Source organism: Xenopus laevis, chromosome 1L (genome assembly GCF_017654675.1).
Source record: "Xenopus laevis strain J_2021 chromosome 1L, Xenopus_laevis_v10.1, whole genome shotgun sequence".
NCBI lineage: Eukaryota > Metazoa > Chordata > Amphibia > Anura > Pipidae > Xenopus > Xenopus laevis.
The window spans coordinates 44,025,860-44,047,708 of NC_054371.1; the positions used below are offsets into that span (position 1 = coordinate 44,025,860).

Consider the following 21,849-nt stretch of genomic DNA (forward strand, 5'->3'; position numbering starts at 1 on the left):
AACCTTGATCAAACAGGCCAGGAAGAATGGATTTGAATGGATTTGATGTCATCCGCTCCTTTGTGTAACCCCATTGACAGGCACAGCGTTGGCCTGTGTGGAGCTACCCTAAGCACATTTAGTGTGTGAAAATGCCAACCAATGCTGTGCCTGTTGACACTAAAAGAAAGAGTGAATGACAGCAGATCTGCTTTCGTCCCTCTGCCTGCATACAAAATGCAGACTGAAGTTAGCAGATGCACCCTAGGCAGCCTTAATTACTTAATTTCACCCTTAATTACCATTATGTAATGTAGGATAAAATGCCACTTTATTCAGGGGATTATGCCACTTTAAGAATCCATGTATACCTGATATAATAAGAACTATTTATAATCAGTACAAGGTAGCACTAATTTAAAGTAATAGTAACATCAAAAAATGAAAGTGTTTTAAAGTAATACAAATATAATGTAGTGTTGCCCTGCACTGCTAAAATTGCTGTGTTTGCTTCAGAAACACTACTATTGTTTATATAAATAAGCTACTGTGTAGCAATGGAGGCAGTCATTCAAAGGCTCAGGTTACACAGCAGATAGCAGATAAGCTCTGTTGAACATAATGGTGTTATCTGTTATCCACTATTTAACCTGTGCCATATAGCCTTTTTTCAATTTCCACCATTGCTATACAGCAGTTTGTTTATATGAACTAAAGTAGTGATTCTGAAGCAAACACATCAGTTTTACCAGTGCAGGGCAACAGTGCATGATATTTTCATTACTTTAAAACGCTTTCATTTTTTGGTGTTACTGTTCCTTTAATTACCTTTATGTAATGTAGGATAAAATTTCACTTTATTCAGGGGATGACAACACATTCTAAATAATGCAGGGACCCATTTTTGGGTCCCGACCCAGAGGTTAAGAATCCATGTATCCCTGATATAATGAGAACTATTTACACATACTTAGTTCATGGTAGCACTAATTTAAGAAAAGAAAGGCAAGCACTTATTTGAGTGTGTTATGGCCTTTTTATCACTGACTTGCTTTAGTCAGCATGCTGCCTTAGAGGAGAACTAAAACCTAACTAAAGAAGTAGCTAGAAATGTTGTACATTATGTTTTTGGCTTTTGTACCAGCCCAAAGGAACCACAGCCCTTTAGCAGTAAAGATCTGTTTCTCCAAAGATGCCCCAGTAGCTCCCCATCTTCTTTTCTGCTGATTCACTGCACATGCTCTTTGCTTCTGTCACTTACTGAGCTTAGGGACCCACTCACAATATACAGTACACAGCCATGAAGCATTATCTTATATTACAGACAAATGTAATTTTCTGTTTGTAAATTAGCAACAATCCCTAAGCTCCTCAGATCCCACTGAGTGTGAGAGTTTCCAAGATGGTGACCCCCAGTGACAAGTTTGAAGTCCTGGATCATTGCTGCCATTGACAAGCTGAAACTTTAGGTTGGTGCAGTAAGTGCAGTATATAATATATGGCATTTTTGGCCATATTCATTTTTAGGGCTTAGTTGTCCTTTAAAAATATATGTTTATCCTTTTGTAGCTGAACTACAGAACCTTTTAATCCAGCGACACAACTAGCTGTTGTGTCACTCACTGGGCTTTCCTGAAAACACCAAATTTACTCAGAACTGAGTGTTTGGATTTCAAGAGCCGCTGTTATCAGATATCCAACCTTCTCAGGTTTAAACCATTGGGGAGATTGTGTACCATCTTATGAATAATTCTTGTGTTTTCAGTGTACTGTAGCAAAAGTTTAGGTCTAGACCCACTTGGAACAAAAGTAAAAATAACAGCAGTGCACGTTTTCAAAGGTCCATTGCTATTTTAATGATACAGTGCCTTTAACATGCAGTGAGGATACTCAGGGGGAAAATGTATGATCCAGAATAACAATAAAGTATAGTGGAAAAAATATTTTTTGAAAAGTCATTCAATTTCACTGTTTTTAGTTGCAACAAGGCAAATATAAATCACAAGAGATTTGCAAATATATTCATTTAAGTGAAAGTTTCCTCTTCATAACTGTGGGCAAGTTCACGGCGAAAAAAAAAACTCCAGTTAATCGAGTTTTCGATTAAATCTACCGGAAAAAACCCGAACATCATGAAGGCTACAAACATCTTCAATTGGTTGGAGGGACCTCTGATATTGATTTTTACATGACCTCGACAGGTTTTAGCTGGAGTATTTCCGGATTCCAGCTATTTCCAAGTTCGTGGTATAATAAATCTCAAAATATTTGTGTTTTTTTTTTAAAAAAAAACTGAAAAATTTAGAGGTTTTTTTTAACCCGAGTTCTGACTGAAAAATACCCGCCAAAAAACAAATTTTTGGGGTAAAAATCAACTCGACCTTTGATAAATAACCCCCTAAAATCCACTCATTTGATGAGGTTGCCAAATGAGCTCTCGTTGTAAGTAGCATAACTTTACCAACTCAAAAAGTACCATACAAACAACCGATAGAGCAATAAAATAAACAGAATTAAAACGTCGGCATAATATGAAATTTACCATTACTCTGAAATATAGGGACATTAGATGCCATGTAGGAGTATGAGATGCATGTAGGAGACAATATGCCTGGGGTAGAAAAGTCCTTTAAAGTAATGTGGAGCTGATTCACTTCGGATCCATTATGGCAACACCTATGGCTGCGTAGCGCCATGTTTCGTTGTGAAAATTCTAAATAAAACGCCACCAGGGACCCGAGTTCAATGCCCGAATATAGCTCTTTCTTGGTAAAGCCCCTTGGTGTTGCTAATTTGCCTTCTGATTCATGATCACCTGCCTTGATTCTGACTTCACTTCTTGCTGCCAGCCCTGAACTTTTGCCTGGATACGACTATGATGTTTCTTTACCCCTCAGATACCAAGAATTGGACGTTTCTGTATACAGCTTCCTCCTTGGTTCCAAGTCCAACCTACTAGAGCCGCCAGGCCCTGGCACGTACATGCAAAATTAAAGAGAAAATACAGTTGTATTCCCATTCTACTGATCACCTCCTTGCAATTAAGCAATGTATTCATTAAAGGCAGGCGCTGATTGTGAGCATATGCAAAATCTTGCCAGCCACAATTTTGCACTGCTTTGCTTATGCTGCAAGTTAACATGCCCAGGAATATGTCATGCCTTCTGAACCAGACAAACCTTTTTGTTTATTGTCTGATTTTACAAACCCCACCCAATGAAAAACATTTTGCTCATTACTTGAGAGATTTTCACCTTTCATGTACACAGGTATGGGGCTTGTTATGCGGTATGCTTGGGACCTCGGATTTTCAGGATAGCAGATCTTTTTTCAATTTGGATCTTTATACATTAAGGGGCAGATTTATCAAGGGTTGAAGTGAAAATTCAAAGTAAAAAAATTAGAATTTTGAACTATTTTTGTGTACTTTGACAAGGGAATAGTCCAATTTCGATTCGAATTTTCAAAAATTTTTTAGAAAATGTAAATATCGAAACTTTATCATGTACTGTCTCTTTAAAACTTTGACTTCGAGCATTCACCATCTAAAATTTGCCGAATTGCTGTTTTAGCCTATGGGGGACCTCCTAGAACCTATAAGAATTGAATTGGTGCACTTTGAAAAGTTTTTTTATGAAAATAGTTTGAATCGAATTCGATCTTATTTCGATTCGAACGATCGAATACAGCCTATTCAAAAAAAACTTTTTTTATATTCGAATTTCGAAGTTATGGGAGTTCAAAAAAACTCCCATTACTTCGAAATTCGACCCTTGATAAATCTGCCCCTAAATCTATTAGAATACTATGTTTACTATGTAAATATTAAATAAACCCAATAGACTGGTTTTGCTTCCAATAAGGGTGAATTATATCTTAGTTTGAATCAAGCAGCAGGTACTGCTTTATTATTACAGTGAAAAAGAAAATAATTTTTAAAAAATTTGGATTATTTTGATAAAATGGAGTCTACGGGAGACAGCCTTTTCAGTAATTCTGAGCTTTTTGGTTTCTGGATAACAGATCCCATACCTGTATAAAAGCTAAATAAGGTACCAGAATAACCATGAACAGACACATGTTCTGTAAGCACTTGAGCACAGACCAAAGCTGGCCATAGACGCAAAGATACCATTGTACGAAACACCGGTTCCTATGATTTTCGGACCGAGTGTGGAGTGTCCTGACATTTTTAATTAATGGCCCGAACATTGTGTGATTTGTTCTCTGTACTATTTTATATCTAAATGGTTGCGTGTCAGAATATTGGCACGGATGATCGTTTGTCCGACACAGGCTATAATCTGTACGTCTGTGGTCAGCTATAGTCCTAATTTCAGCCATATTCAGTATTAAATCCTGCACCCAAAGCAGGTGCACTTCCACCTGATGAATCCACTGACTGCAGATTTTCTAACAGTGAGCTATAATCATTAGAAAGCCTTCTGTATGGCTGATAATTCTTAGTAGGGTTCTGCCTTGTGAAGGTGTTAATCGCCAAGTTCTCTTGTACTATTGAATGTAAATCTGCCCTATCTACATCAGAGGATCCCAGTAGCAAGGACATTATACATGTAAATCTAATCAAGGCATTCAAGCCATATGCAGTAACAGGCAATTAATAGCTTAATACACATAGGGAACAATACAGTCTGGTTCCAGTCACTTTGAAAATTATACTACTGCTATAAAAATCACAGAAGAAAAGTTGGCTTTTTTAATTTTATATTTAACTTTTTTTTTTTTGGATAAAGTGGCCAGGACAAATTATTTATTTATTAGACTTATTTATAGAATTTTTTAGTAAAGTTACTGAGAGTATACAAATATATAAGGAAAAATTACACGTTGCCCAGGATATATATGAGAAGCAAATGACAGTCAATCAAAATGCACATATTTGGTAAGGACCAGCACTCTCTTGCATTGGGTCCAACATTTTAGTCCACATTGGAACCTTTATCCTTGATAACATTTTATGTCCCTGAGAATTTTAGATCCTTATAGATACTTGAAATCTATTAGCAGCTTTTTTAATGCCTCTTGGAAATTGCCAGTGTCACAATAACGTCCTGCTGTGTTTTACAATAGATTACACTAGGGACCCGAAGCAGCTTCCAGCTTCTCCGAGAGTGATCATTTTGCTACCCTGGGTTTTTTTTCCCCCTAAGCATAATATAGCCATTTTAGTTTCAAGTGCAACCTATCTTGAGTTTTGTTTTTTGCTTTTTTTTAGGTAAACTGTAGCTTAATTAACTCATTTATATAATACTCTTTGCTCATAGGCAGTTTTTCTATACAGGTATGGGATTTATTAACCGGTAACCCTTTATCCAGAAAGTTCTGAATTACGTAAAGGCCATTTCCCAAATAATCTGAATTTTTAAAAATTTTATAAAATTTCCTCTTTCTCTGTAATAATAAAACAGTATCTTGTACTTGATCCAAACTAAGATATAATTAATCCTTATTGGAAGCAAAGCCAGCCTGTTGGGTTTATTTAGGGGCCCATTTACTTAGCAGGAGTGAAGGAATAGAGGAAAAATAGTTAGAATTTCGAATGTTTTTTTTGGCTACTTCGACCATCGAATGGGCTACTTCGACTACGACCTTCGACTTCGAATCGAACAATTCAAACTAAAAATTGTTCGACTATTCGATAGTCGAAGTACTGTCTCTTTAAAAAATTCTTTGACCCTCTAGTTCGCCACCTAAAACCTACCGAGGCCAATGTTAGCCTATGGGGAAGGTCCCCATAGGCTTTCTAACAATTTTCTGATCGAAGGAATATCCTTCGATCGATGGATTAAAATCCTTCGAAACGTTCGAAAGATTATTCCTTCGATCGTTCGATCGTAGGAATAGCGGTAAATCCTTTGACTTCGATATTCGAAGTCGAAGGATTTTACTTCGACTGTCGAATATCGAGGGTTAATTAACCCTCGATATTCGACCCTAGGTAAATGTGCCCCTTAATGTTTACATGATTTTCTAGTAGACTTAAAAAGGTTGTTCACCTTCCAAACACTTTTTTCAATTGTTTTCATATTGTTTACCAAAAATTAAGGCTTTTTTCAATTGCTTTCCATTTTTTAATCTTTACCGTTTTTCCAAAGTTAAAGTTTAATGTTCCTCTCTTGGTATTTGAGTCTGGCAGCTCAGTAATTCAGGCACAGACTCTAAACTCTTACAATTTTGCAACATTTTGTCTCAGCAGCATCTCTGGAGTATTAGTAACTATTGTATCAATTCTAATTCTTACAAAGATAAGAAATGTATCAACTGAATGCATCACTTTAGAACAATTTAAAGGGTCGACGACCCCCCAGCTGCTTTAGAAGGTGAAAAACTACGCTTTACACTTCAATATTATTAGAAGGGTCACACTTGGAAAATAGGAAGTAATTGAAAAAAGTCTTTCTTTCTGGTGGACTATCTGAAACCAACTGAACAGAGGTTTAGGAAGGTGAACAACCCCTTTAAGTTATGAAGATTCAAATTATGGAAAGATCTGTTATGAGGAAAATCCCGAGCATTTTGGATATCAGGTCCCATACCTGTAGTACGGAAAAAGGCATTTTTAATTTACCAGCAACTGACAAGATATCTGGCCACCTTACTTTTGCAAGTAGATATTCAAGGAATTTGCAAATGGTTTTTTAAACAACTCAAGATTAATATATCGCAATTAACTGATATTTATAAAGTTGTGGGGTGCTATTCTGTGGCTTATTGAAATACGTTTGTAACATATTCATTTTTGTTATGAACATTTTTTTTAATGCAGCGCTGGAGCTTCTATGCACCAAAAAGAAAAGTGCTTAATTGTCATATAGCAAAGCAAATGCTTTAAATCAAGATTAAACCTATGGTGCTGATAACTGATATATATATATATATATAAATATAATATAAGTCCAAGGTAAATGAGTGCACACTGGGAACCTATCCACAGGTTTACTTTAAAATCATAATTTTATTTAGATAATTAAAAAACAGGCCGACGTTTCGGTCCACCTCTAGGACCTTTATCAAGACGATATATATATACAGTCAGGTGTGGGACCTGTTTTCCAGAATGCTCAGAACCTGGGGTTTTCCAGATAAGGGATCTTTCTGTAATTTGAATATTCATACCTTAAGTCTATTAGAGAATCATGTAAACATTAAATAAACCCAATAGGCTAATTTTGCACCCAATTGGGATTAATTATATTTTATTTTGATTCAAGTTCAAGGGACGGTTTTATTATTACAGACAAAAAGGAAATCATTTTTAAAAAATTTGGATGAAATGGAGTCGGGCCATTCCATAATTCGGAGATTTCTGGATAACGGGTTTCTGGATAACACATCTCATACCTGTGATATATATATATTTATGTGTAACGTAGGCAGATTGCAGTGAACTGTGAATATTCAAGTAATGCCTTAATCTAATTAGCTGACATGTATTATGGACTATCCATGGACTCTTTGATATTTACATTAATTTGTTGTGTATGCAGATCAACAGCGGTTGTTTTATTTTTCAGAAAGCAGGTAAATGTCCACTTCAGTGAAGGGTCACTTGAATAAGCCATCCATATAATTGTTTACATTTTGTGTATTGACCTTAGAAAGGCAGACAGCTTAGAAGTCCCTGCTCTTTGCATGCCCTAAGGAGTCTACTTGGAGTTGGTGAAACTGTCCCACACACAATGCTTTTTGCCCTAAGCACTTTGGACTACTTTTCCCACCAAATGAGTGAGCGTGGTGCGGTAATTCAGGGATGTCTTTACTGAATCACTTATCACACAAGCAGCTAGAAACCAGTCAGTAGCATGCATTGAGTCAGAACAAACATTCCGTCGTTTGGCTGCTATAATGTCTTTGTATTTGCTAATGTTAAGTCAATACAAGCACTTATTCATTATTTTCCTTTTGCAAATGTTCCATTAGATGCAAACTACAATTGACGGTGCATGCGCTAAGTGAAAATCTTACAGGTAGTAGTAACAAGTCCATTTCATTTGCAAATAAAAGCTGGTGCAGGTATGGGATCCGTTATCCGGAACCCATTATCCAGAATGCTGTGAATTACGGGAAGGGCCATCTCTCATAGACTCCATTTTAATCAAATAATACTTTTTTTCTCTGTATTAATAAAACAGCACATTGTACTTGATTCCAACTAAGATATAAATAATCCTTAGAGGAGGTGAAACACGCCTATTGGATTTGATTAATGTTTAAATAATTTTTTTTGTAGACTAAAAGCAGTTGTTCACATTCCAACACTTTTTACAGTTCAGTCCATTCACCAGAAATAAATACTTTTTCCAATTACGTTTTTATTTTCTGTGTGACTGTTTTTCTAATATTGGAGTGTAAAATGTCATTTTTCACCTCCTAAGGGCAGAGACACAAGCTGCTATTTAGGGAGATTAGTCACCCAGCGACAAATCGCTTCTTCTTCGGGCGACTCATCTCCCCGAACTGCCTTCCCGCCTGCTAGAATGTAAATCACCGGTGGGATGGCACTCACAACGCTTTGTTTTCCAAAGTCATCCGAAGTTGCCTTACAAGGAAACTTCAGGCGACTTCTTCTTTTTTTTCCAATAATTTTTGCACCAAAAAGCCCAACCAAATAAATTCGAGGTTTAGTAAATAACCTCTAAGGTTAGGATCAGAAAAGGCCTGAGTATTGGAAGGATGGCAAGCATATACCACTGAACGCAATTGTTTTGGATGACAGGAATATTGAAAACAGTGACAAGGGGCTGCCAGTGACGAAAGGAAGGAGTGCCATATATTTATGGCTGAGGCTCTGTGAGTAGCCCTGACTGAGGTGGTCTGGATTCAGTTCAATTTGCCCTATCTATGACTAACAGAAAAGTCTATGACTAAACAGAAAGTATGCACTACCAAAACTTGCTGCCACTGCTCCTCAAATGTCACTAGCACACCTGATGCTTAAAGGTAGGTCATTTATCGAGGAATATTGCTACAGAGCCTTTTTTCAAGGTCTACCCATCGCCATGTTTTGATTGTCCATGTTAGCTGGACTTGTGCAAACACAGGGGTAGATTTACTAAAGGGCGAAGTGACTAACGCTGGCGACGCTTCGCTGATTAACTAACGGGCGCAGGCATAACTTCGCTAGCGAAAGAGACAGATGCTAGCGTCATTGCACTCTATCGCCAGGCAAATTATGGCTCTGGCGAATGGACATTACAAATTCACTAAGATGCAGATTTTACTGAACGTTACCTCTTTTGCCAGACTTGCCTTTGCCAGCTCAGACCAGGCGAAGTGCATAAATCTTCCTCAAACTTCTGCTACTTACATCATATTTTTAGTGGAAAACGTTTCCAAGTTTCTAAAAGTTTCTAAGTCCCAAAAATGCTGGCGTCTTTTCCTTTTTTCAGAGTGATAGCCTGCAAAAGTACTTACACATTTTTTTTTGGGTTACCGGGTTCCCCCATATATTTTCTAACATATGGAATATAAACTATACAGTGGGCTCATGTGTAGGACATTATAACAACTCTATTTTCTTCATTAAGGTTCCCTTGAGTTGTGTAATGTAATGTATTTGCTGCAACATACAGTATACGTCCACACAACTTTATCATTTCCGGCCGTATGCAAATTAGCCTGAGCGAAGACCTCTAACAAAACTGCGCTAGGCATAATTGAACGCTAGAGCATCTTCGCTTTGATTGCCGAAGTAACGCTAGCGAAAATCCACCACTGTTCAGCACCCTGGACACAACTTTGCATTTAAGTAAATTAGCGTTATCTGAGCGAATTTTCGCCTGCGCCGTCGCTGGCGAATTTTCGCCGCTTAGTATATTTACCCCACAGAATTTTACAGTTTGGCAGTAGGGTCTTGCCTGGTTCTTCATATCTTTCTGCAAGCATGAGATTTCTATTTGATGGTGTCCAGTTGGGATATTGTTAAACATAAAACATGGATTTTCCTAGGCACACTCCCTGGCCTCTCCACCTCTATTATCATACACAGGGAAATTTATGTCGGGCAAATTTCTACTTAATTAGGACCTCGTCCAACAAACATATTCCAAGTGTATGACCTTCTCAGTTGCTTACTTTGTATGATATAATTGCTTTTATCATTGATACAATTTATATAAATCTTTATGTAACTGCTCCGCGTTACATGAAGTTCAAAAAATGTCCCTGTATAAAGTATCACTAAGTAGCAACTGCTTTTCTTTCAAGAGCACTATGGCAATTAATACTCTGCACTACATGGAAATGTCTGAAACCCAGCAGGACAGGGAAAGCAGCCTAAGCCCATACGCTTGGCTGATGAGAGAAGAAAGCTTCTACTGTTCAAGGTTAGCCAGAATGCCAAGCTAAGATGGATACAGTAACTTTAAACTAATTCTACCTAAGTATTCTACTGCCTGCAAAGTAGGAAGTAATTGTTGTTCTAATCCCACAATTCCGTACTTTACAATAATGTATTTTTATCCAACTGACTTGGAATATAAGTGTCTTTATTACAGGAAATGCAGTGTTTACGTTTCCAGCTGATTGAATGGCAATGCTGGTAGCTAGAGTTTATAGCAAGATATACATTTAGCATATATCCATATTAAAATGTTATCAGACAGTTCATTAAAAAGAAATTTGAAAAACGTGAAAGAAATGACTGGTGCTGCGCTAGCCTTAGAAAATGACTAGATTTATCAGATAAATGCAGAGTTAATTTTTCAGATTTTACATTTTTCTCAGCATGTTGGACCATGTAGCCAGCATTTCTAGAAGCTCCAGCCTAGGAGGTAGTCCAGAGCAGTAACGGGGCATTCAACATTAAGTATGATTACCAGCTTTTCAGGGTAACTGCATTGCCAACTAGGGCAGTGTTGGATGGCCCACAGGGATACCAAGAAAAGTCCCGGTGGGCCAAGTTGTCAGTGGGCCCTCATGCTGCTAGATATTTGGCCTATTTCATGGCCTTTCCCCATTTCTATGAGAACAAAGTGTCTAAATAGATGTAATAATAGATTATAGTATGTAGAGAAAAGGAGAATAGATGAGTGAGGAAAGGAAGAATAATAACTAAGCGTGGGCCCCTGGTCTAAGATTAATTGGTGGGCCCCTAGTCAACGGTTTTTGGGTGGGCCCCTGGTGTCCCAGTCCGACACTGAACTAGGGTGATACATGGCCAAGTTACTAAACTGTGCAGTGCTGAGTATCTTGAAAAACAGTAATGGGTTGAGGTTGTGAACTGAGTTATTATAGACATTTATATACATGTGTGATGTAATACAGTTTGAGGATTAGAACTCAAGCTCAGGCCATGATTTCCCCTTTTTGTTTTACAATGTATTTTTTACCATGATCTAATATTTTAAAATTCTCTGGGGCACTTTACTAAAGAGACTGTGTTTTTTTGTTGAAAATTCGCCAATATGACAATGCGCAGCAAGTTCACCAATTTACTAAGAGGCGAGTAAGACAATTCGCTAGAGAAAAACCTCAGCGCTAGAGAACCTATGCACTGTTTCGCCAGCGAATATTCTCTTAGGCAAAAGTCTGGTAATTTCACAAAGTGCGAAAGCGACCCTTTTCGCCAAAGTGTACTTCACCAGGTAAAGGCTGGCAAACTTCCATTATATAGATAGAGCAGCCACTTTTAAATCACCATCATTGCCCTTTCCATGCTAATTTTCTCCATGGTGAAAATTCTCTAGTAAAAAATTCTCTTCTCGTACGTGGAAATATACTGGCAAATTTTCATAGAGGATTTACTCCAGGAGAAAGTTCACCACATTTCTCTTGGAAAAAGTGGACTGTGGATTTTTAGTAATTGTGGAGATGCTAACTTTGATGAAGTTAGATGAAGAGAAAATTCACACTTTAAACATGCCCCATTGTGTTTGCTGCATGTACATTAGCACTAACTGCCTGGCCAAGAGAAGCCTTGCCTTGGAGATAAATGTTAGAGACTAGTGTCCGTCAGGGGGTGCCATACAAATATTTCAGTCATAACATTCTTTAACATGTCCTCAGGCTTCTCCAGCAGACAGTCCACTCTGTTTGATCCATATAAAAACATGTGTAGCTATCCAGGAAACATGAAGTCTTGAAAAGGACAGGAAAGCTCTGAGAACCACAAATGCTATGACTTCATACCGAAAAATGTTTTTTCTCATGTCTTCTTAATCCTGACCTCAGGCCTAATGAAGAATATATGTTTTCTGGATACCAACACAGCAACACAAGCAGATCAAAAACGGGCATGGGGCTTCTGTGTAGGTATTCCAAAAACCTGCACTGCTGAAGAGGCTGAGGACAGTGTGGAGAACCTTTAATTTAAATGGATCGTGTGATCTTTTTAAACCAACTGGTCCTGCATTAACTGAAAAAGTGGGTTGGCAGCTTGATACTGCGCAGTCAGGCAGTAATTGACAGTTCAGAATTAATAGAGGTAATGTGGTATCAAGTTCCTAAGGTTCCTAAGATTTTATTCGGCACAATGTCATCGCGCTTGGAGTGAAATTCACATACCTGTATTTAAATGTGCCTTGTCCGTTTTTTTTATTGTCCAACGTAGGTCTATTGTTAGATAGTTCCTGGGTGTGATTCTGGTTTGATTTACTGTTCATAAACCGTTACCTGCCCTTGACCATTCCTGTCTGCTGCCTGAACCGACCATTGCCTGTTTACTGATTACTCTTCCGGATCCTGATTCTGTGCTGCTCTGTCTGACTGGTTATTGTACCCGGCCTGTTTCCTCGACTATTCTTTGCTCTAACCCTGTTATTCCTGTTACACATTCCAGTTACCTTGTCTGCCCAGAACGCTCGCCTTGGTTCTTTCACTTTAAATCCTGCCGCATCTGAGTAGTGAAGGCCTCCTCCAGACGTTAAAGGCGACTGTTGTAGGACAAAGCGTGAGCAGGCTCGGATTTGTGGCTGCATAACTAAAGTGCAACAGGGACACGTACTCTTGTACACGTAATCCCCATTGCTCCAGATCAGGCGCGTGCAGGGGGAGAGCGCTCTCGAGGCCGAATTTGAATTATAAGAATTGAAGGAATAGTTCATTCGATCTAATTCTATTCCAAAAAAAACTTTGATTTTTCAAAGTCCACCAATTGACTCCAAATAGGTTCTATTAGGTCCCCCATAGGCTAAAACAGCAATTCGGCAGGTTTTAGATGGCGAATGGTTGAAGTCGAATTTTTAAAGAGACAGTACATGATACATTTCGATATTCGAATTTTTTTCAAATTCGAATAAAATTTGGACTATTCCCTAGTCGAAGTACACAAAAAATAGCTCAAAAGTTGAATTTTTTTAATTCAAAAATTCACCTCGACCTTTGATAAATCTGCCCCTAAATGTGCCTCATCGTGTAGTGAGAAATCACTACAAATATTTTGGTTTTATTTACTGCAGCATCTGTAAATGAATTTGGCATATGGGTAAGATACATGCATGTTTAAAGTATAGTTATAGAGTTTGAACTCCCAACTTTCCCACCTTTCCTAGGTGATGCTGAAAGGCAATGTATTGTTCACGGGATAGATAACTGATATAATTGTTTCAGTTTACCTGTTTAGATGTTATCAGCTTGTAGTCACTGGTATCCCCTGTCAGGCAGTGAATCCCTTATCTGCCATTTAATCTTGTCTGTATGGGAAAACCAAATATTTTGCCCGCTGAGTGAAACTTTTGAATGACTGACCCGGATGTAATGTGAGACAATGCCTTGGCAGTGAACCTTTTCTCCTCTTACCTATAGGATAATGAAGTAACATAACCATTGAAGGCCTGGCATCAGGTAGATTGATATGCCCCATTGTGTTTGCTTTGCATCTCAGTTTGTAAAACGACGCACAGGCTTTTTCTACCAAAATTAACTTAATAAGGACTTTATTTTTTTAAGGTGATCTGGGAAAGTGTGCAAGTAATTTGTGTTACTTTGTATCATCAACTGAAATCTAATGTTTGATTTTATACAACAATTAATAAGACTGTAGCAGTGGTTTAATTATATATTTTTTTGCCATGCGGTGATACAATACCCAACATTATTTTCTTCAATGCGCATTATTTTCTAATGAAATAAAAGTAAAAGTCATTGTAGCAATGAGCATTTCAACAGCTTTAACAAAATTAACATTGGATATGATTCATTTTAAGCCAGTTCCACCCCCAAAAGGCTTCATCTTTTCAGTAAGAAATAGTGGGTGAATTAATTTCTAATATTTTCTGCAAACTTTGATGAGTTATGTAAAAGGCCCTTACTGACGAGGTTATTCAATGAGTTGCAATTTGCACTGAAACCACGGTCTGTTGCTTCAGAGAACCGAATCTTCATTTTTTTACAGTTAAAGTTAACACAAAAGTAATTCATATAAATAAGGGGTAAAATTCCATTCAGTATTGACGTGAGCCCAGTTTGTGGTTATGGTACACTGGATCATCACGTGTACTTTGAGAACCATATTTTTAAGTAGCCTGAAAGCATGCTGCTAGTGTGCTCCAAACAACCTCCATACACTTATATGATATGTGAATGAACTGAGTCAGGCAAGGCTGCTTTAAGGGGGGTCCAGCCGCGCTGAACTTCCTGGATTAGCCGGTGCATTCGATCGAATTCGATTCAACGTTTTTCCCCCAAAAAAAACTTTGATTTTTCAAAGTCCACCAATTGGTTCTAGGAGGTCCCCCATAGGCTAAAACAGCAATTCGGCAGGTTTTAGATGGCGAATGGTCGACGACAGTACATGATAAATTTCGATATTCGGATTTTTGCATTTTTTACAAATTTGAATCGAATTTGGACTATTCCCTAGTCAAAGTACACAAAAAGTAGCTCGAAATTCGATTTTATTTCCTTCAAAAATTCACCTCGACCTTTGATAAATATGCCCCTTAGTGTTTTTTTAAACTTTTATAGGGAGCCCGACACAATGTCTTTTTTTTTTTATTAATTTCATTTGGGAGGCTGGGGTGGGGTGGGTGGGGACCAGGGGCCCCAGAAAATGCTGTTGTATGGGGCCCTGTGATTTTTGGTGGAAGCCCTGGTCAGGTCATAGTTGCTTGGAAACATGTCACACCCCCTTTTCCTGGCAATACTGTTCCTTTTTTCTGACAATGATTACCTGAGGCCATTCACATGCAAGTCAGTGGGGGACAGTATGGAACTGGTGGCACACCAGTGTTCAAAGTGACAGAAGTTGCTTTTGTGCCTTTGGCATTGCCATGTGAAAATTTAAGGATGTATCATCACGCTCCTACGGGGGTTATTTATCAAAGGTCGGATTTTAGCGCTATGTGGGCATTTTTAAACCTTGAATGAACTGACAACTCAAATGGTTTCTAATTTAATAAAAAAACTTGAATCAGCGAGTGTGGGTTTAATAACCCAAAAACTTGAATTGATCACGTTTTCGGCTAAAAAAACCTCGAATCACTCGTATTGGATTTGAAATCCACCAAAAAAAATCATCTTCAAATGGTTCAAGGAACCATTGACCATTGCCATTGACTTCTACATGACCTCGACAGATTTTAGATGGTGTAGTTTTGGATTCAAGCTATTTCCAGGGTCGCAGTATAATAAATCTCAAAAAAAAATTTAAATAAAATCTCAAATAAAATTTGCAAACTGGAGAGCTGCTGAATAAAAAGCTCAAAAACCACAATGATAAAAAATGAAAACCCGATTGCAATTTGTCTACCTTTGCTACATCATACCAAAAGTTAATTTAAGGTGAATAACCCTTTTAAAGTATGGTTCCACACATAGTATACTGTATTTACTATTTGTGACTATAGTGAGGCTGCTGCTTGTAACTGAGTAACCTCGTTCATTGCTTGGCTCAGCAGAACCTTCAGCAGTGCTTAGTTACTCTTGCAAGTGTGAATGCAGAGGATCTCTTGTCTTTGTCTTCATTTGTATTTATCATATCATCCAAGTACCATTCCATGTTTGGTGTGGCTTTTGTTTGATATGTGGTCCCCAGCAACCTTCCTCGTCTATTTAATTTCCTAAACATTTTTTGGATGGTGGACGAAAAAGGATCCATAACCAGAATGCAGGCTGTATCTGCCCAAAACTCTGCCTGGGCTACTTTGACAAGTTGGGCAATTTAGGCCGCCATTTATTTTAAATGATACAGACATGCGTGATGGTGTTTGTATTGAGATATACTGAAATTATTATTATAATGGGGATTTTAGCTAAAGATAAAGATATGACCAACATGAATGAATCAATCGCTTCCAAATTGATACTTTATGAATAAATTATAATGATCATTATGGATTGATCAAAATGATAACAATTATTTATATCTCTGCACTTGGACCTCATTGGTAGCCTTTACAAAGTGAAGCTATACAAACAACAAGCTAAGGAAAGGCAGAAGCTGTCATTCTTACCTTGTTCAACTTACCAAATAAATCACTTAGGTTTGCCCCCTAATTGATTTTCGAGCCATTGAATGAAGGGCAGCAATTAGGAAACCTTTAAACTACTGTGTATACTTTTCTTTAAACCAAGTGCAAAGTACAGACCCCTATACACGGGCCGATAAAAGCTGCCGACAGTGTGTGGGGCCATCCGACGGGCTTCCCCGATCGATATCTGGCTGAAAGTCGGGCAGATCTCGATCGGGCAGGTTAATAAATCCGTTCAGATCGTGGCCGCATCTGTGCGTCTATTCAGTCCCGCGATCCAACCGCCCGTATCGGATCCATTATGATCCTATCGTTGGGCCCGATATAGCCAACTTCAATTTGGGCATATCAGGGAGAGATGTTGCCAAACGAGCGGATTTCTACGTCTATGGCCACCTTAAGGTACGGAAAATCGATTCTAGCAAGAGAGGAATCCATACACTAACGAAGAGAATAAACTTAAGAAAGATGTTTGACGTTGGTGTCCAACAAGAGAGAGCAATCGCCAGGTACATAGAAGAGTTGAACTATCAATTCACAGAGCCAGTACATTGTGTCTGAGGTAGGAATGAGTATGCTCACACTAACTAGCAAAAAAATAAAATCAACTTTAACTATAACGGTTAAATGAAGAGTAGTACCTACTCCATGTAAGTTACCCTTTGCAAGTACACTGTTATTCTGCATTTATAGGCAACTCATTCTGACTTCTTTTATTCGAATAGAGGTATTTACTATAACATCTGTGCATTTGATTTATGAATGCTGAAATTCAAATAAAATCTCTTCTGTTTCACAGAGCACGGCAATAAGACCAGAGCTAGAGGATCTAGACATGTATGCATCATCCAGAGAGCAGCGCTTTCGGACTTTCGCATCATTAGAATTCGAAGGCCAGCTGTACATGTCTCCAAGAGACTTTTTAGCGTCAGTCACAACAGATGAACCTAGAAGTAAGTTACATTTACTAACAGTATTTTGATGCTATGCACACAGGGAAAGGTTTTGACCTGACTGTATCGTTTACTGGCGAAATATTAGTGTTATCCACATCAGACCAGCACACGTCGGGATTCATTTGTGTTACACAGTGTATCCTGGCTCTGTTGTTGTAAAATGACAGCCCGGTAGCATATTCTTATTAAAGGAAAACTATACCCCCCAAACAATGTAGGTCTCTATTAAAAGATACTGAGTAAAACAGCTCATGTGTAAAACCCTACTTCATGTAAATGAACCATTATCATAATAATATACTTTTTTAGTAGTATGTGCCATTGGGTAATCCTAAATAGAAAATTGCCATTTTAAAAAATAAGGGCCGCCCCCTGAGATCGTAAGATTCACTGTGCACACATACAAACCACATGTAAGGTCACATGAGCCAATTAACAGACAGAGTTCTGCCTTTTGCTTCCTCACTTCTTCCTGTTACAGTTAGAGTTGTAGTATTTCTGGTCAGGTGATCTCTGAGGCAGCAAAGATAGAGTCACGAAATGGTGGTTCAAGGCAAGAGATGTAAAAGGGCAATATTTATGTAAATATATATTCTAGTTTGGTAAGATTCTTTAATATGTCATTCAATTTGATATAAACTATCTGTTGCTTAAGTTTTCATTTTGGGGGTATAGTTTTCCTTTAAAGCTTACAGATTTCCTCTGAAATTTGTTGTGTTGTATTATTAAAGGAGAAGGAAAGGTTAAAACTAAGTAAGCCTTATCAGAAAGGTCCACCTAAATACACCAGTAAACCCTCAAAGTAATGCTGCTCTGAGTCCTCTGTCAAAAGGAACACAGCATTCCTTTCCTTCTATTGTGTACACATGGGCTTCTGTATCAGACTTCCTGTTTTCAGCTTAAACCTCCTTGCCCCGGGCGTGAGCATGCTCGGTTTGCTCCTCTTCCCCCCCTCCCTTCTCTGCTGTAATCTGAGCCCAGAGCTATAAGTGAGCACTCAGGCAGGAAGTGATGTCACACCAAGCTAATACTGCAGCTGCTATCCGAAACAAAGAGAGAGCATCTAGAACTTTTTACTCAGGTATGGTAAATCATTCTACAGAATAAATATATCATTCTAGCTTGCACTATTGCAGCTAATCTATTGCCAATAAAATGCCTCCATAGCTTTTCTTTCTCCTTTAAAGGGGACCTGTCACCCAGGAATAAAAATCTGTGTCATAAATGTACTTTTTAAATTAAGCATGAAACCCAAACTATTTTTTTATTCAAAAATCCATACCTGTTATAAATATCGATAGGCGAATTAAATTTTGCAAGCAAATTTTCGTGATCGTTCCACGAATTTATTCGCTGGCGGCAAATCGTGCAAATTTGCCGTGAATTTGCGCCTGGCGAATAAATTCACCCATCACTAGTTATAAACTCGTTTAAAAATCTGCTGTGAATCATATATTGCTTGCCCTCCAGAGGCATTGAGGTGGAGCAGGCTATTACCGGTACTTTCACTTTCCATTCTTCACTTCTTTAATGTCACTGCCCTCCTCACATTCCCCTTCTCTCCTCACCATCGAATTGGTTAGCCAGTGCAAGGGCATGAACATCAGGTGCCCCATTCTGGTGCATAAACAAGATTTTGGCATGATGCCTTAATAACAATTAGGGATGTACCGAATCCACTATTTTGGATTCGGTGTATCCCTAATAACTATGTCCATAAAATGGCTCCTGCCTGTTCCAAGACTAAAAGAAACAAGATATAAATCATTTATAAAGTGTAAGTGAAGTTTATATTGCTTGACTAACATCATAAAATATGATTTGGAATTATTTCTTAGCGTGACAGCTCCCCTTTAAAACCATTGTAGCTGCCTCCTATACCTGCTTTATTTTCCTTTATTTGATACCTTAATGCAATCACTATATCAATCAATATTGCAAGGTAGTTGGATGATTCTGGATACCCCTTTACCAGATCCTACAAGAACAATATAATGTTGGGTTCTGTATCAGAAGAGCACAAGAAGAATAAAAAATATTTTTTTAGACTAAAATATGATGGTTTTGATGTGATGAAGGATGTTGCTGAGAATTGTACTAACAACCAAAAATGTACATTCCTCACAAATTTTTCCATGCAGAAGATTAGGAATGACTTTTTTACATTTATTTTTTTGTGCATCTGTGTGTTTGTAATGTTTAGGATCAAATGTTTTCATATATCATTTGTATTTTAGGTGCAAAACATTGGAAGTCAATTTCAAGACAAGTGAGTATTCCCTGCATGTTAACAGGAATATACATGTAACATGGTTACCGTATATTGTCTTGGCTGGCCTGGGGTTTTCCAGATAAGTGATCTTAATTTAATTTGGATCACCATACCTTAAGTGTGCTAAAAAAAAATCCCTTTAAAACCCAATTGGATTGTTCTGCAACCAATATGAATGTTTTTAGCGTAGTTACCATTGAGTACAAGCTAGTGTTTATTTATTACAGAAAAAAGGTAAATAAACAACTAAATTTATTTGCCTAAAATGTAACCTATGGGTGATGACCTCCTCGTAATTCAGAGATTTCTGGTAAGAAGTTTGATTGATGCACAAGTAAATTACAGTAAAATGCTCTAAAGCATCATTTTTGTGTATTTACTTTAATCTCTTTACACCTTTTATTTCTCCTATAAGACACTCATATACTGTGGCAGTATAAACAGATATGAGATGTAATAACTTTATTGACTGAACCAACATTTCTGTCTGGCTGCTGCTTTATGATGTGTTAGAAGATACAGGTATGGGATCCGTTATCTGGAAACCCATCAGAATTACAGAAAGGCCACCTCCCATAGACTCCGTTTGTCCAAATAATTCAGATTTTTAAAAAAGTATTTCCTTTTTCTCTGTAATAATAAAAGAGTATCTTGGTTTCATCTAGGTTACAATTATTTCTTAATTGAAGCAAAACCCAGCCTATTGGGTTATTTAATATTTATGTAATTTTCTATTATGCTTAAGGTACGAAGATTCAAATTACAGAAAGATCCATTATCCGGAAAACCCCAGGTTCCGAGCATTCTGCACAACAAGTCCCATACCTGTAGCAAGTTAATTTTACCCTATTACCTTATAGATCAACATAATTAAAGATTAAATCTAGAGAGCAGATTTACTCATCTACAGAAATGCCATACATACAAAGTAAATTCCATGTTTTATTATCTATGCAAATTCAGTATTTTCAGGAAATGCCATCAATTTAGGCAAAAAAAAATACGCTTTCCCACAAACGCTTGTTTGAATTTACACTGTGTGTATGTGTGCCAATAGTGGTTTTATAGTCTTGTAAACTCAATCACATAAGGTGTGAAATGTTGTAGTTGTTCAGGTTGTTAGAAATCACCATGTGTTGTAAACTCCAGGGCAATTTTCACAAATCCCCTCCCATGTTCAGAATGACACATCTTTTACAGTAAACGGCACCCATTTTCACTGCTCTGTTATAGTGAATAGCATACACCTTTTTAGTGACAAAAAAAACAGCAAACTATATAGTGATCCAAAATCAGCATTTCAGCAATGTTTTATTAAAGGTTTACAAATGAGTTTCTCTTTTACAAACAACATTGTGAATCCATGAACCTCAAGAAGTGCTGCTGCACTAGCCCAGAGGAATAGCAGCACTATACATTTATACCTGTAACATGTATCTCTTCCATATTATTGCACCAAGCAGAAACTTGATTGGCAGTTTACTGCTGTTCCTGATATTAAAAACATAGAAGCAAAAAGCAGTGTGTGAAGCTACACTTGAACAGCAAATATTTGTGATGTAAAACCTCTTGCTATGTCCTCCCAGAGAAATGTCATATTTCTTAAATAAAAATAAAATAGGCAACTAATTTTTCCTCTAGAAATAAGTGGTGAGGGAGATATAGGGGCAAATTCACTAACCTGCGGAAATTGGCCAGCGACGGCTTTGCTCACATCGCCAAACTTCGTCAGACGAAAATTCGCCATGACAACGGTAATTCGTGAAGTTGTGTCCAGGGCGCTGAACGATGCAAGGTTTCGCTAGCGTTAATTCGACAAACAAAGAGAAGTTGCACTAGCGTTGGCTAATTTGCATACGGCGGCAAGTTAACTTTCAATGGACGTATATGTTGCAGCAAATACATTACACTACACAAGCCCAGGGAACCTTAATAATATAAAATAGAGTTGTTATATTTCCCTACACATGAGCCCAGTGTATAGTTTATGTGCCATATGTTAGGAAATGTAGGGGGGGAAGCCGGTTACCCTAAAAAAAATTACGATCTTTTGCAGCCTATCACCCTGAAAAACGGAAAAGTCGCCAGCGTTTTTTGTGACTTAGAAAAATGTTCACATTTTTTTTGAGAAACTCCTATCTACTCTAATGCACTTCGTCTGGTCTTAGGGGGCGAAGGCAAGTCTGGCGCAAGAGGTAATGTTCAGAAAAAT

The 21,849-nt window shown here is 37.7% G+C and overlaps 1 protein-coding gene across 1 annotated transcript in view; it reads left to right on the plus strand.

The window, feature by feature from the left end:
• micu3.L (mitochondrial calcium uptake family member 3 L homeolog) overlaps nt 1-21,849 on the plus strand; it is a 107,066-nt gene that overhangs the window by 5,234 nt on the left and 79,983 nt on the right. Inside the window, 2 exon segments of the mRNA XM_018230232.2 lie at nt 17,209-17,362; nt 19,603-19,634. Coding sequence (XP_018085721.1) covers nt 17,209-17,362; nt 19,603-19,634 — 186 coding nt within the window.